This window comes from Coregonus lavaretus, assembly GCF_964263955.1.
Source record: "Coregonus lavaretus genome assembly, chromosome: 17".
Taxonomy (NCBI): Eukaryota; Metazoa; Chordata; class Actinopteri; order Salmoniformes; family Salmonidae; genus Coregonus; species Coregonus lavaretus.
Window position 1 is genome coordinate 50,287,768 of NC_140004.1, and position 14,038 is coordinate 50,301,805.

At 35.4% G+C, this 14,038-nt stretch overlaps 1 protein-coding gene across 1 annotated transcript in view; it reads left to right on the plus strand.

Moving 5' to 3' along the window:
- Positions 1-453: 453 nt before the first annotated feature.
- LOC311144425 (A disintegrin and metalloproteinase with thrombospondin motifs 3-like) overlaps positions 454-14,038 on the plus strand; it is a gene marked incomplete at its 3' end in the record, with an annotated part of 36,786 nt that continues 23,201 nt past the window's right edge. Inside the window, exons 1-2 of the mRNA XM_084180432.1 lie at positions 454-596; positions 1,027-1,048. Coding sequence (XP_084036558.1) covers positions 534-596; positions 1,027-1,048 — 85 coding nt within the window. The 5' untranslated portion in view covers positions 454-533. The remainder of the gene's footprint in view (positions 597-1,026; positions 1,049-14,038) is intronic.

Below are 14,038 nucleotides of genomic sequence, written 5' to 3' on the forward strand. Positions count from 1 at the left end.
TAATATTAATTTGTGTCTTCTTCTAATGCCTCTTAAGGGGAAAGTAATCTAAAAGTAACTAAAGAAATCAGATTATGTTACTGAGTTTGGGGTAATCCAAAAGTTACTTTACTGATGACAATGTTGGACAGGTAACTAGTAACTGTAACGGATTACATTTAGAAAGTAACCTAGCCAACCCTGACCATGTGGTTTTTCTCTCCGTCCTATTCAGGGTTTTTTCCGGTTCTCTCCTTTGGACAGAGTAAATGGATGACGTCACGGCAGGGTTGGTCCCTGGTTTATTAGGCGAGGCGGAGTGCCAGGTTGCAAGAGCTGCTTCACACAGCGCTCTGTGTCTGCTGCTAACAGAGGACAACACAAACATTCACTAACTTTAACTAAACGTTCATTCGTTTAAAAGTCAGTTTGACTTTTAAATTAGCACGATAATTGTTTGTCTTTTTGCTGAGGAGCGGATTGCTTGTTAACTCTACTTTTGGGTTAGTTGATATTTTCTTAGTATCGAAAAGAAACTATAAGACTCGATCGAGATGGTTGCCCTGTCACTGACGGTACTAGTAGGATTTATAGGAAGTCTGACTTCAGCCGACAAGGTAAGTGTCTTTCACTTTACCGTTATCTGGATGCTTTGTGTTTGTTAACGACCTTTGAGTTACAAAGTGTGGGAAGCAGAAGTTACAAAGTTGCCTCGAACTTCTAGCAGAACTTTAGCAGAACGGTGCGCCTCTCTAAGATATCTTGAGAAGTTAGTTCAGTGACAGAAAGTATGTCTGAAGTTTGATCTAAAGTCTGGAACTTCGTGACTCCACCTGGTCAGATCACACAATGAAGCATCGAATACGAGCTTCTGAAGTAAAATTGTCAGGAATTTAGATAGGCCTATAGATGTTATTTCTTACCTAAAATATCACAGGCAAATCTAGTTGAAACACCATGCATATTTTATAGAAAAACCTTTATTAAAATGTGAACCATTCATTTTGATTCTGATTAAATTAAAATATGTTTTCTCTCCCTCTTCAGGCTGACGCCATAGATAATGAAGGTACGACTTTGTTATTCTTTTTTACCTTTGATTTATTAATTAACTTTTTTTTTGCATTAATATTAATTAATTAACTTTACTAACTCATTTCTTATTTCTCATGGGTTTTTATTTTGTATTTTTCTGTTATACTGTTTTGATATTGAATACTGCAGTGTTGGGTAGGGTTTGCAAGTTAAGCATTTCACTGTACTGTAGTGCTAACTGTGCCACTAGAGATCCTGGTTCGAATCCAGGCTCTGTCGCAGCCGGCCACGACCGGGAGACTCATGGGCGGCGCACAATTGGCCTGCGTCGTCCAGGGTAGGGGAGGGAATGGCCGGCAGGGATGTAGCTCAGTTGATAGAGCATGGTGTTTGCAACGCCAGGGTTGCGGGTTCGATTCCCACGGGGGGCCAGTATAAAAAAAGATGTATTCACTAACTGTAAGTCGCTCTGGATAAGAGCGTCTGCTAAATGACTAAAATGTAAATGTAAATGTACTGGTGAATGTGACAAATCAAACTTGAAACTTGAACTTAACTCATATATGAAGAGCTGGTTTGTAAACAACAGCTGTAGTGTTATGCTCAACTTAATATGGTAACTAATGTCTACTCTGGGCAAGGTGGGAGGGGAGGAGGTGTGACTGTCTAGTCAGCCAAACACACTCACTTTCATTACATGACTGAGTCGCTTTAAAGGTTTTATTAGAAGGGGAAAACTGCTGTTGCTAGAATCCTTTACATCTGGTGCCACTCTGAGGTTAGGAAGCAGTGAGCTGCCACAATGTCCTGCAGGATCCCAAATACATGTCTGCTAAATGGCATGTTATCATATTATATTATTACATATCCTACTTCCCCATCCAATATCACCACAACATCCTACATCAGGTTCCCCTCTAGCTCTGGTCCAGGGTGCTAGCGCGTTCCTTTCCTATAAACTGTTTAGTAGAGGAACACACACTAATGCACCTGGACCAGAGCTACAGTTGAAGTCGGAGGTTTACATACACCTTAGCCTAATACATTTAAACTCAGTTTTTCACAATTCAATTCAAATCAAATCAAATTTTATTGGCCACATGCGCTGAATACAACAGGTGCAGACATTACAGTGAAATGCTTACTTTAATCCTAGTAAAAATTCCCTGGCTTAGGTCAGTTAGGATCACCACTTTATTTTAAGAAAGAAATGTCAGAATAATAGTAGAGAGAATGATTTATTTCAGCTTTTATTTCTTTCATCACATTCCCAGTGGGTCATACATTTCGGGTAGCCTTCCACAAGCTTCCCACAACAATTCTAGCCCATTCCTCCTGACAGAGCTGGTGTAACTGAGTCAGGTTTGTAGGCCTCCTTGCTCGCACATGCTTTTTCAGTTCTGCCCACACATTTTCTATAGGATTGAGGTCAGGGCTTTGTGATGGCCACTCCAATACCTTGACTTTGTTGTCCTTAAGCCATTTTGCCACAACTTTGGAAGTATGCTTGGGGTCATTGTCCATGTGGAAGACCAATTTGCGACCAAGCTTTAACGTCCTGACTGATGTCTTGAGATGTTGCCTCAATATATCCACATAATTTTCCTTCCTCATGATGCCATCTATTTTCTGAAGTGCACCAGTCCCTCCCGCAGCAAAGCACCCCCATGATGCTGCCACCCCCTGTGCTTCACGGTTGGGATGGTGTTCTTCAGCTTGCAAGCCCCCCTTTTTCCTCCAAACATAACGATGGTCATTATGGCCAAACAGTTCTATTTTTATTTCATCAGTCCAGAGGACATTTCTCCAAAAATACGATCTTTGTACCCATGTGCAGTTGCAAACCGTAGTCTGGCTTTTTTATGGCGGTTTTGGAGCAGTGGCTTCTTCCTTGCTGAGCGGCCTTTCAGGTTATGTCGATATAGGACTCGTTTTACTGTAGATATAGATACTTTTGTTCCGGTTTCGTCCAGCATCTTCACAAGGTCCTTTGCTGTTGTTCTGGGATTGATTTGCACTTTTCGCACCAATGTACGTTCATCTCTAGGAGACAGAATGCGTCTCCTTCCTGAGCGGTATGACGGCTGCGTTGTCCCATGGTGTTTATACTTGCGTACTATTGTTTGTATAGATGAACGTGGTACCTTCAGGCGTTTGGAAATTGCTCCCAAGGATGAACCAGACTTGTGGAGGTCAACAATTTCTTTTCTGAGGTCTTGGCTGATTTCTATTGATTTTCCCATGATGTCAACAAAAGAGGCACTGAGTTTGAAGGTAGGCGTTGAAATACATCCACAGGTACACCTCCAATTGACTCAAATTATGTCAATTAGCCTATCAGAAGGTTCTAAAGCCATGACATCATTTTCTGGAATTTTCCAAGCTGTTTAAAGGCATAGTCAACTTAGTGTATGTAAACTTCTGACCAACTGGAATTGTGATACAGTGAATTATAAGTGAAATAATCTGTCTGTAAACAATTGTTGGAAAAATTACTTGTGTCATGCACAAAGTAGATGTCCTAACCGACTTGCCAAAATTATAGTTTGTTAACAAGAAATGTGTGGAGTGGTTGAAAAACGAGTTTTAATGACTCCAACCTAAGTGTATGTAAACTTCCGACTTCAACTGTTTATAGTAACCAAAAAAGTGTGCATTTCAATTAACAGGTGTGCCTTGTTAAAAGTTAATTTCGTGGAATTTCTTTCCTTCTTAATGGGTTTGAGCCAATTAGTTGTATTGTGACAAGATAGGATATACAGAGGATAGCCCTATTTGGTAAAGGATCAAGTCCATATTATGGCAAGAACAGCTCAAATAAGCAAAGAGAAACGACAGTCCATCATTACTTTAAGACATGAAGGTCAGTCAATACAGAATATGTATATTTTTTTGCTTTAGGTTATAGTGTTAATATTATTACAGTGTTATAGTGTTACAGTGCTTTAGGTTATAGTGTTAATATTATTACAGTGCTATAGTGTTACAGTGCTTTAGGTTATAGTGTTAATATTATTACAGTGTTATAGTGTTACAGTGCTTTAGGTTATAGTGTTAATATTATTACAGTGCTATAGTGTTACAGTGCTTTAGGTTATAGTGTTAATATTATTACAGTGCTATAGTGTTACAGTGCTTTAGGTTATAGTGTTAATATTATTACAGTGCTATAGTGTTACAGTGCTTTAGGTTATAGTGTTAATATTATTACAGTGCTATAGTGTTACAGTGCTTTAGGTTATAGTGTTAATATTATTACAGTGCTATAGTGTTACAGTGCTTTAGGTTATAGTGTTAATATTATTACAGTGCTATAGTGTTACAGTGCTTTAGGTTATAGTGTTAATATTATTACAGTGCTATAGTGTTACAGTGCTTTAGGTTATAGTGTTAATATTATTACAGTGCTATAGTGTTACAGTGCTTTAGGTTATAGCGTTAATATTATTACAGTGCTATAGTGTTACAGTGCTTTAGGTTATAGTGTTAATATTATTACAGTGCTATAGTGTTACAGTGCTTTAGGTTATAGTGTTAATATTATTACAGTGCTATAGTGTTACAGTGCTTTAGGTTATAGTGTTAATATTATTACAGTGCTATAGTGTTACAGTGCTTTAGGTTATAGTGTTAATATTATTACAGTGCTATAGTGTTACAGTGCTTTAGGTTATAGTGTTAATATTATTACAGTGCTATAGTGTTACAGTGCTTTAGGTTATAGTGTTACAGTGCTTTAGGTTATAGTGTTAATATTATTACAGTGCTATAGTGTTACAGTGCTTTAGGTTATAGTGTTAATATTATTACAGTGCTATAGTGTTACAGTGCTTTAGGTTATAGTGTTAATATTATTACAGTGCTATAGTGTTACAGTGCTTTAGGTTATAGTGTTAATATTATTACAGTGCTATAGTGTTACAGTGCTTTAGGTTATAGTGTTAATATTATTACAGTGCTATAGTGTTACAGTGCTTTAGGTTATAGTGTTACAGTGCTTTAGGTTATAGTGTTAATATTATTACAGTGCTATAGTGTTACAGTGCTTTAGGTTATAGTGTTAATATTATTACAGTGCTATAGTGTTACAGTGCTTTAGGTTATAGTGTTACAGTGCTTTAGGTTATAGCGTTAATATTATTACAGTGCTATAGTGTTACAGTGCTTTAGGTTATAGTGTTAATATTATTACAGTGCTATAGTGTTACAGTGCTTTAGGTTATAGTGTTAATATTATTACAGTGCTATAGTGTTACAGTGCTTTAGGTTATAGTGTTAATATTATTACAGTGCTATAGTGTTACAGTGCTTTAGGTTATAGTGTTAATATTATTACAGTGCTATAGTGTTACAGTGCTTTAGGTTATAGTGTTAATATTATTACAGTGCTATAGTGTTACAGTGCTTTAGGTTATAGTGTTAATATTATTACAGTGCTATAGTGTTACAGTGCTTTAGGTTATAGTGTTAATATTATTACAGTGCTATAGTGTTACAGTGCTTTAGGTTATAGTGTTAATATTATTACAGTGTTATAGTGTTACAGTGCTTTAGGTTATAGTGTTAATATTATTACAGTGCTATAGTGTTACAGTGCTTTAGGTTATAGTGTTAATATTATTACAGTGCTATAGTGTTACAGTGCTTTAGGTTATAGCGTTAATATTATTACAGTGCTATAGTGTTAGTGCTTTAGGTTATAGTGTTAATATTATTACAGTGCTATAGTGTTACAGTGGTTTAGGTTATAGTGTTACAGTGCTTTAGGTTATAGTGTTAATATTATTACAGTGTTACAGTGCTTTAGGTTATAGTGTTAATATTATTACAGTGTTATAGTGTTACAGTGCTTTAGGTTATAGCGTTAATATTATTACAGTGCTATAGTGTTACAGTGCTTTAGGTTATAGTGTTAATATTATTACAGTGCTATAGTGTTACAGTGCTTTAGGTTATAGTGTTAATATTATTACAGTGCTATAGTGTTACAGTGATTTAGGTTATAGTGTTAATATTATTACAGTGCTATAGTGTTACAGTGCTTTAGGTTATAGCGTTAATATTATTACAGTGCTATAGTGTTACAGTGCTTTAGGTTATAGCATTAATATTATTACAGTGCTTTAGGTTATAGTGTTAATATTATTACAGTGCTATAGTGTTACAGTGCTTTAGGTTATAGCGTTAATATTATTACAGTGCTATAGTGTTACAGTGCTTTAGGTTATAGTGTTAATATTATTACAGTGCTATAGTGTTACAGTGCTTTAGGTTATAGTGTTACAGTGGTTTAGGTTATAGTGTTAATATTATTACAGTGCTATAGTGTTACAGTGCTTTAGGTTATAGTGTTAATATTATTACAGTGCTATAGTGTTACAGTGCTTTAGGTTATAGTGTTAATATTATTACAGTGCTATAGTGTTACAGTGCTTTATGTTATAGTGTTAATATTATTACAGTGCTATAGTGTTACAGTGCTTTAGGTTATAGTGTTAATATTATTACAGTGCTATAGTGTTACAGTGCTTTAGGTTATAGTGTTAATATTATTACAGTGCTATAGTGTTACAGTGCTTTAGGTTATAGTGTTAATATTATTACAGTGCTATAGTGTTACAGTGCTTTAGGTTATAGTGTTACAGTGCTTTAGGTTATAGCGTTAATATTATTACAGTGCTATAGTGTTAGTGCTTTAGGTTATAGTGTTAATATTATTAGTGCTATAGTGTTACAGTGCTTTAGGTTATAGTGTTAATATTATTACAGTGCTATAGTGTTACAGTGCTTTAGGTTATAGCGTTAATATTATTACAGTGCTATAGTGTTAGTGCTTTAGGTTATAGTGTTAATATTATTACAGTGCTATAGTGTTACAGTGGTTTAGGTTATAGTGTTAATATTATTACAGTGCTATAGTGTTACAGTGCTTTAGGTTATAGTGTTAATATTATTACAGTGCTATAGTGTTACAGTGCTTTAGGTTATAGTGTTAATATTATTACAGTGCTATAGTGTTACAGTGCTTTAGGTTATAGTGTTAAAATTATTACAGTGTTATAGTGTTACAGTGCTTTAGGTTATAGTGTTAATATTATTACAGTGCTATAGTGTTACAGTGCTTTAGGTTATAGTGTTAATATTATTACAGTGCTATAGTGTTACAGTGCTTTAGGTTATAGTGTTAATATTATTACAGTGCTATAGTGTTACAGTGCTTTAGGTTATAGTGTTAATATTATTACAGTGCTATAGTGTTACAGTGCTTTAGGTTATAGCGTTAATATTATTACAGTGCTATAGTGTTACAGTGCTTTAGGTTATAGTGTTAATATTATTACAGTGCTATAGTGTTACAGTGCTTTAGGTTATAGTGTTAATATTATTACAGTGCTATAGTGTTACAGTGCTTTAGGTTATAGTGTTAATATTATTACAGTGCTATAGTGTTACAGTGCTTTAGGTTATAGTGTTAATATTATTACAGTGCTATAGTGTTACAGTGCTTTAGGTTATAGTGTTAATATTATTACAGTGCTATAGTGTTACAGTGCTTTAGGTTATAGTGTTAATATTATTACAGTGCTATAGTGTTACAGTGCTTTAGGTTATAGTGTTAATATTATTACAGTGCTATAGTGTTACAGTGATTTAGGTTATAGTGTTAATATTATTACAGTGCTATAGTGTTACAGTGCTTTAGGTTATAGTGTTAATATTATTACAGTGCTATAGTGTTACAGTGCTTTAGGTTATAGCGTTAATATTATTACAGTGCTATAGTGTTACAGTGCTTTAGGTTATAGTGTTAATATTATTACAGTGCTATAGTGTTAGTGCTTTAGGTTATAGTGTTAATATTATTACAGTGCTATAGTGTTACAGTGCTTTAGGTTATAGTGTTAATATTATTACAGTGCTATAGTGTTACAGTGCTTTAGGTTATAGTGTTACAGTGCTTTAGGTTATAGCGTTAATATTATTACAGTGCTATAGTGTTACAGTGCTTTAGGTTATAGCGTTAATATTATTACAGTGCTATAGTGTTACAGTGCTTTAGGTTATAGTGTTAATATTATTACAGTGCTATAGTGTTACAGTGCTTTAGGTTATAGCGTTAATATTATTACAGTGCTATAGTGTTACAGTGCTTTAGGTTATAGTGTTAATATTATTACAGTGCTATAGTGTTACAGTGCTTTAGGTTATAGTGTTAATATTATTACAGTGCTATAGTGTTACAGTGCTTTAGGTTATAGTGTTAATATTATTACAGTGCTATAGTGTTACAGTGCTTTAGGTTATAGTGTTAATATTATTACAGTGCTATAGTGTTACAGTGCTTTAGGTTATAGTGTTAATATTATTACAGTGCTATAGTGTTACAGTGATTTAGGTTATAGTGTTAATATTATTACAGTGCTATAGTGTTACAGTGCTTTAGGTTATAGTGTTAATATTATTACAGTGCTATAGTGTTACAGTGCTTTATGTTATAGTGTTAATATTATTACAGTGCTATAGTGTTACAGTGCTTTAGGTTATAGTGTTAATATTATTACAGTGCTATAGTGTTACAGTGATTTAGGTTATAGTGTTAATATTATTACAGTGCTATAGTGTTACAGTGCTTTAGGTTATAGTGTTAATATTATTACAGTGCTATAGTGTTACAGTGCTTTAGGTTATAGTGTTAATATTATTACAGTGCTATAGTGTTACAGTGGTTTAGGTTATAGTGTTAATATTATTACAGTGTTACAGTGCTTTAGGTTATAGTGTTAATATTATTACAGTGCTATAGTGTTACAGTGCTTTAGGTTATAGTGTTAATATTATTACAGTGCTATAGTGTTACAGTGCTTTAGGTTATAGTGTTACAGTGCTTTAGGTTATAGTGTTAATATTATTACAGTGCTATAGTGTTACAGTGCTTTAGGTTATAGTGTTAATATTATTACAGTGCTATAGTGTTACAGTGCTTTAGGTTATAGTGTTACAGTGCTTTAGGTTATAGTGTTAATATTATTACAGTGCTATAGTGTTACAGTGCTTTAGGTTATAGTGTTACAGTGCTTTAGGTTATAGTGTTAATATTATTACAGTGCTATAGTGTTACAGTGCTTTAGGTTATAGTGTTAATATTATTACAGTGCTATAGTGTTACAGTGCTTTAGGTTATAGTGTTACAGTGCTTTAGGTTATAGCGTTAATATTATTACAGTGCTATAGTGTTACAGTGCTTTAGGTTATAGTGTTAATATTATTACAGTGCTATAGTGGTACAGTGCTTTAGGTTATAGTGTTAATATTATTACAGTGCTATAGTGTTACAGTGCTTTAGGTTATAGTGTTAATATTATTACAGTGCTATAGTGTTACAGTGCTTTAGGTTATAGTGTTAATATTATTACAGTGCTATAGTGTTACAATGCTTTAGGTTATAGTGTTAATATTATTACAGTGCTATAGTGTTACAGTGCTTTAGGTTATAGTGTTAATATTATTACAGTGCTATAGTGTTACAGTGCTTTAGGTTATAGTGTTAATATTATTACAGTGCTATAGTGTTACAGTGCTTTAGGTTATAGTGTTACTATTATTACAGTGCTTTAGGTTATAGTGTTACAGTGCTTTAGGTTATAGTGTTACAGTGCTTTAGGTTATAGTGTTAATATTATTACAGTGCTTTAGGTTATAGCGTTAATATTATTACAGTGCTTTAGGTTATAGTGTTAATATTATTACAGTGCTATAGTGTTACAGTGCTTTAGGTTATAGTGTTAATATTATTACAGTGCTATAGTGTTACAGTGCTTTAGGTTATAGTGTTAATATTATTACAGTGCTATAGTGTTACAGTGCTTTAGGTTATAGTGTTAATATTATTACAGTGCTATAGTGTTACAGTGCTTTAGGTTATAGTGTTAATATTATTACAGTGCTATAGTGTTACAGTGCTTTAGGTTATAGTGTTAATATTATTACAGTGCTATAGTGTTACAGTGCTTTAGGTTATAGCGTTAATATTATTACAGTGCTTTAGGTTATAGTGTTAATATTATTACAGTGCTTTAGGTTATAGCGTTAATATTATTACAGTGCTTTAGGTTATAGTGTTAATATTATTACACTGCTATAGTGTTACAGTGCTTTAGGTTATAGTGTTAATATTATTACAGTGCTATAGTGTTACAGTGCTTTAGGTTATAGTGTTAATATTATTACAGTGCTATAGTGTTAGTGCTTTAGGTTATAGTGTTAATATTATTACAGTGCTATAGTGTTACAGTGCTTTAGGTTATAGTGTTAATATTATTACAGTGCTATAGTGTTACAGTGCTTTAGGTTATAGAGTTAATATTATTACAGTGCTATAGTGTTACAGTGCTTTAGGTTATAGAGTTAATATTATTACAGTGCTATAGTGTTAGTGCTTTAGGTTATAGTGTTAAAATTATTACAGTGGTATAGTGTTACAGTGGTTTAGGTTATAGTGTTAATATTATTACAGTGCTATAGGGTTACAGTGCTTTAGGGTATAGTGTTAATATTATTACAGTGCTATAGTGTTACAGTGCTTTAGGTTATAGTGTTAATATTATTACAGTGCTATAGTGTTACAGTGCTTTAGGTTATAGTGTTAATATTATTACAGTGCTATAGTGTTACAGTGCTTTAGGTTATAGCGTTAATATTATTACAGTGCTATAGTGTTACAGTGCTTTAGGTTATAGTGTTAATATTATTACAGTGCTATAGTGTTAGTGCTTTAGGTTATAGTGTTAATATTATTACAGTGCTATAGTGTTACAGTGCTTTAGGTTATAGTGTTAATATTATTACAGTGCTATAGTGTTACAGTGCTTTAGGTTATAGCGTTAATATTATTACAGTGCTATAGTGTTACAGTGCTTTAGGTTATAGTGTTACAGTGCTTTAGGTTATAGCGTTAATATTATTACAGTGCTATAGTGTTACAGTGCTTTAGGTTATAGTGTAAATATTATTACAGTGCTATAGTGTTACAGTGCTTTAGGTTATAGTGTTAATATTATTACAGTGCTATAGTGTTACAGTGCTTTAGGTTATAGTGTTAATATTATTACAGTGCTATAGTGTTACAGTGCTTTAGGTTATAGTGTTAATATTATTACAGTGTTATAGTGTTACAGTGCTTTAGGTTATAGTGTTAATATTATTACAGTGCTATAGTGTTACAGTGCTTTAGGTTATAGTGTTAATATTATTACAGTGCTATAGTGTTACAGTGCTTTAGGTTATAGTGTTAATATTATTACAGTGTTATAGTGTTACAGTGCTTTAGGTTATAGTGTTAATATTTTTACAGTGTTATAGTGTTACAGTGCTTTAGGTTATAGTGTTAATATTATTACAGTGCTATAGTGTTACAGTGCTTTAGGTTATAGTGTTAATATTATTACAGTGCTATAGTGTTACAGTGCTTTAGGTTATAGCGTTAATATTATTACAGTGCTATAGTGTTACAGTGCTTTAGGTTATAGTGTTACAGTGCTTTAGGTTATAGCGTTAATATTATTACAGTGCTATAGTGTTACAGTGCTTTAGGTTATAGTGTTAATATTATTACAGTGCTATAGTGTTACAGTGGTTTAGGTTATAGTGTTACAGTGGTTTAGGTTACAGTGTTAATGCTATTACAGTGTGCATTACATCTCAATACTCACCAATGAATCGAGTGCTAATTCTGACTTGTCATTGACCTGGGACCTAATGACTGTTAAGTACAGGCCTGGGCCTACCTAGCCTAACACACCAGGCCGACCACACTGCTCTGATGCAGTAGATCTACCACACTGATTACTGCAACCCAGAACCAAAGTAATGACTTGTTCCACACTGTTCTCATATTCTAACACAATATGATTCAGGATATACAGTGGTGTGGTGGGCGTGTCCCAAATCTGTCTTGCCTACTACTTAGTCTGCAGTAGAGGAATGGGAGGTGCAGTAGAGGAATGGAAGATGCAGTAGAGGAATGGGAGGTGCAGTAGAGGAATGGAAGGTGCAGTAGAGGATTGGAAGGTGCAGTAGAGGAATGGGAGGTGCAGTAGAGGAATGGAAGGTGCAGTAGAGGAATGGAAGATGCAGTAGAGGAATGGAAGATGCAGTAGAGGAATGGAAGATGCAGTAGAGGGATGGAAGATGCAGTAGAGGAATGGAAGATGCAGTAGAGGAATGGAAGGTGCAGTAGAGGATTGGAAGGTGCAGTAGAGGAATGGGAGGTGCAGTAGAGGAATGGAAGGTGCAGTAGAGGAATGGAAGATGCAGTAGAGTAATGGAAGATGCAGTAGAGGAATGGAAGATGCAGTAGAGGGATGGAAGATGCAGTAGAGGAATGGAAGGTGCAGTAGAGGAATGGAAGGTGCAGTAGAGGAATGGAAGGTGCAGTAGAGGAATGGAAGGTGCAGTAGAGGAATGGAAGATGCAGTAGAGGAATGGAAGGTGCAGTAGAGGAATGGGAGGTGCAGTAGAGGAATGGAAGGTGCAGTAGAGGAATGGAAGGTGCAGTAGAGGAATGGAAGGTGCAGTAGAGGAATGGAAGATGCAGTAGAGGAATGGAAGATGCAGTAGAGGAATGGAAGGTGCAGTAGAGGAATGGGAGGTGCAGTAGAGGAATGGAAGGTGCAGTAGAGGAATGGAAGATGCAGTAGAGGAATGGAAGATGCAGTAGAGGAATGGAAGGTGCAGTAGAGGAATGGAAGGTGCAGTAGAGGAATGGAAGGTGCAGTAGAGGAATGGAAGGTGCAGTAGAGGAATGGAAGATGCAGTAGAGGAATGGAAGGTGCAGTAGAGGAATGGAAGATGCAGTAGAGGAATGGAAGGTGCAGTAGAGGAATGGAAGGTGCAGTAGAGGAATGGGAGGTACAGTAGAGGAATGGGAGATGCAGTAGAGGAATGGAAGGTGCAGTAGAGGAATGGAAGGTGCAGTAGAGGAATGGAAGGTGCAGTAGAGGAATGGAAGGTGCAGTAGAGGAATGGAAGGTGCAGTAGAGGAATGGAAGGTGCAGTAGAGGAATGGAAGGTGCAGTAGAGGAATGGGAGGTGCAGTAGAGGAATGGGAGGTGCAGTAGAGGATTGGAAGGTGCAGTAGAGGATTGGAAGGTGCAGTAGAGGATTGGAAGGTGCAGTAGAGGAATGGAAGGTGCAGTAGAGGAATGGGAGGTGCAGTAGAGGAATGGGAGGTGCAGTAGAGGAATTCAGTGCTGAGGCAGAGGGCTCGTAGTGAGGACGACTGGCTGCTACTCTGAACTGTGTGTGGTGAGCTTTCTGGCACCCAGAGCTGCTGAGGCATCAAGTGGGTGCCAGACATTGTGAAGGAGGAGAAGTCCAGTAGCTATAAGATTCAGGCTGGTTCCCAGAGTAGCCTTCTACATGATCGTCACCAGACTCTTCATCAACCATCTCCCTGACCACCTTCCTCTGATCAAGCCATGAACTGTCCCTCTCCATCTTTGGAGAATGGATGCACTCAGACTTGGCCCCTATTGGTTGACCAACTATAGCTAGGCTACTCTATCGCTAGGCTACTCTATCGCTAGGCTACTCTATAGCTAGGCTACTCTATAGCTAGGCTACTCTATCGCTAGGCTACTCTATCGCTAGGCTACTCTATAGCTAGGCTACTCTATAGCTAGGCTACTCTATAGCTAGGCTACTCTATCGCTAGGCTACTCTATAGCTAGGCTACTCATGATGTGTTGCTGGGTTTTTCTTCTTTTGATGCGCTTTGAGATTATGAAAATCTAATCCATTATTATTATGCAAAATATGGTTTCTTTAGTTTAGTAGAGAAAACATCTCTGAAGGCTTTCAACTCCTGAAAAATATGAAAAGGATAGCTTTCAGCATGAAACATATTACATGTAAAGCCCTGTAATATGTATATCATCACACTTACAGCCATTGCATCATCAGAGCAGGACACATGCTGAACGTGGAACGAGAGAGAGCTCGGTTTGTTGTTTTGAAACTTTCTGAA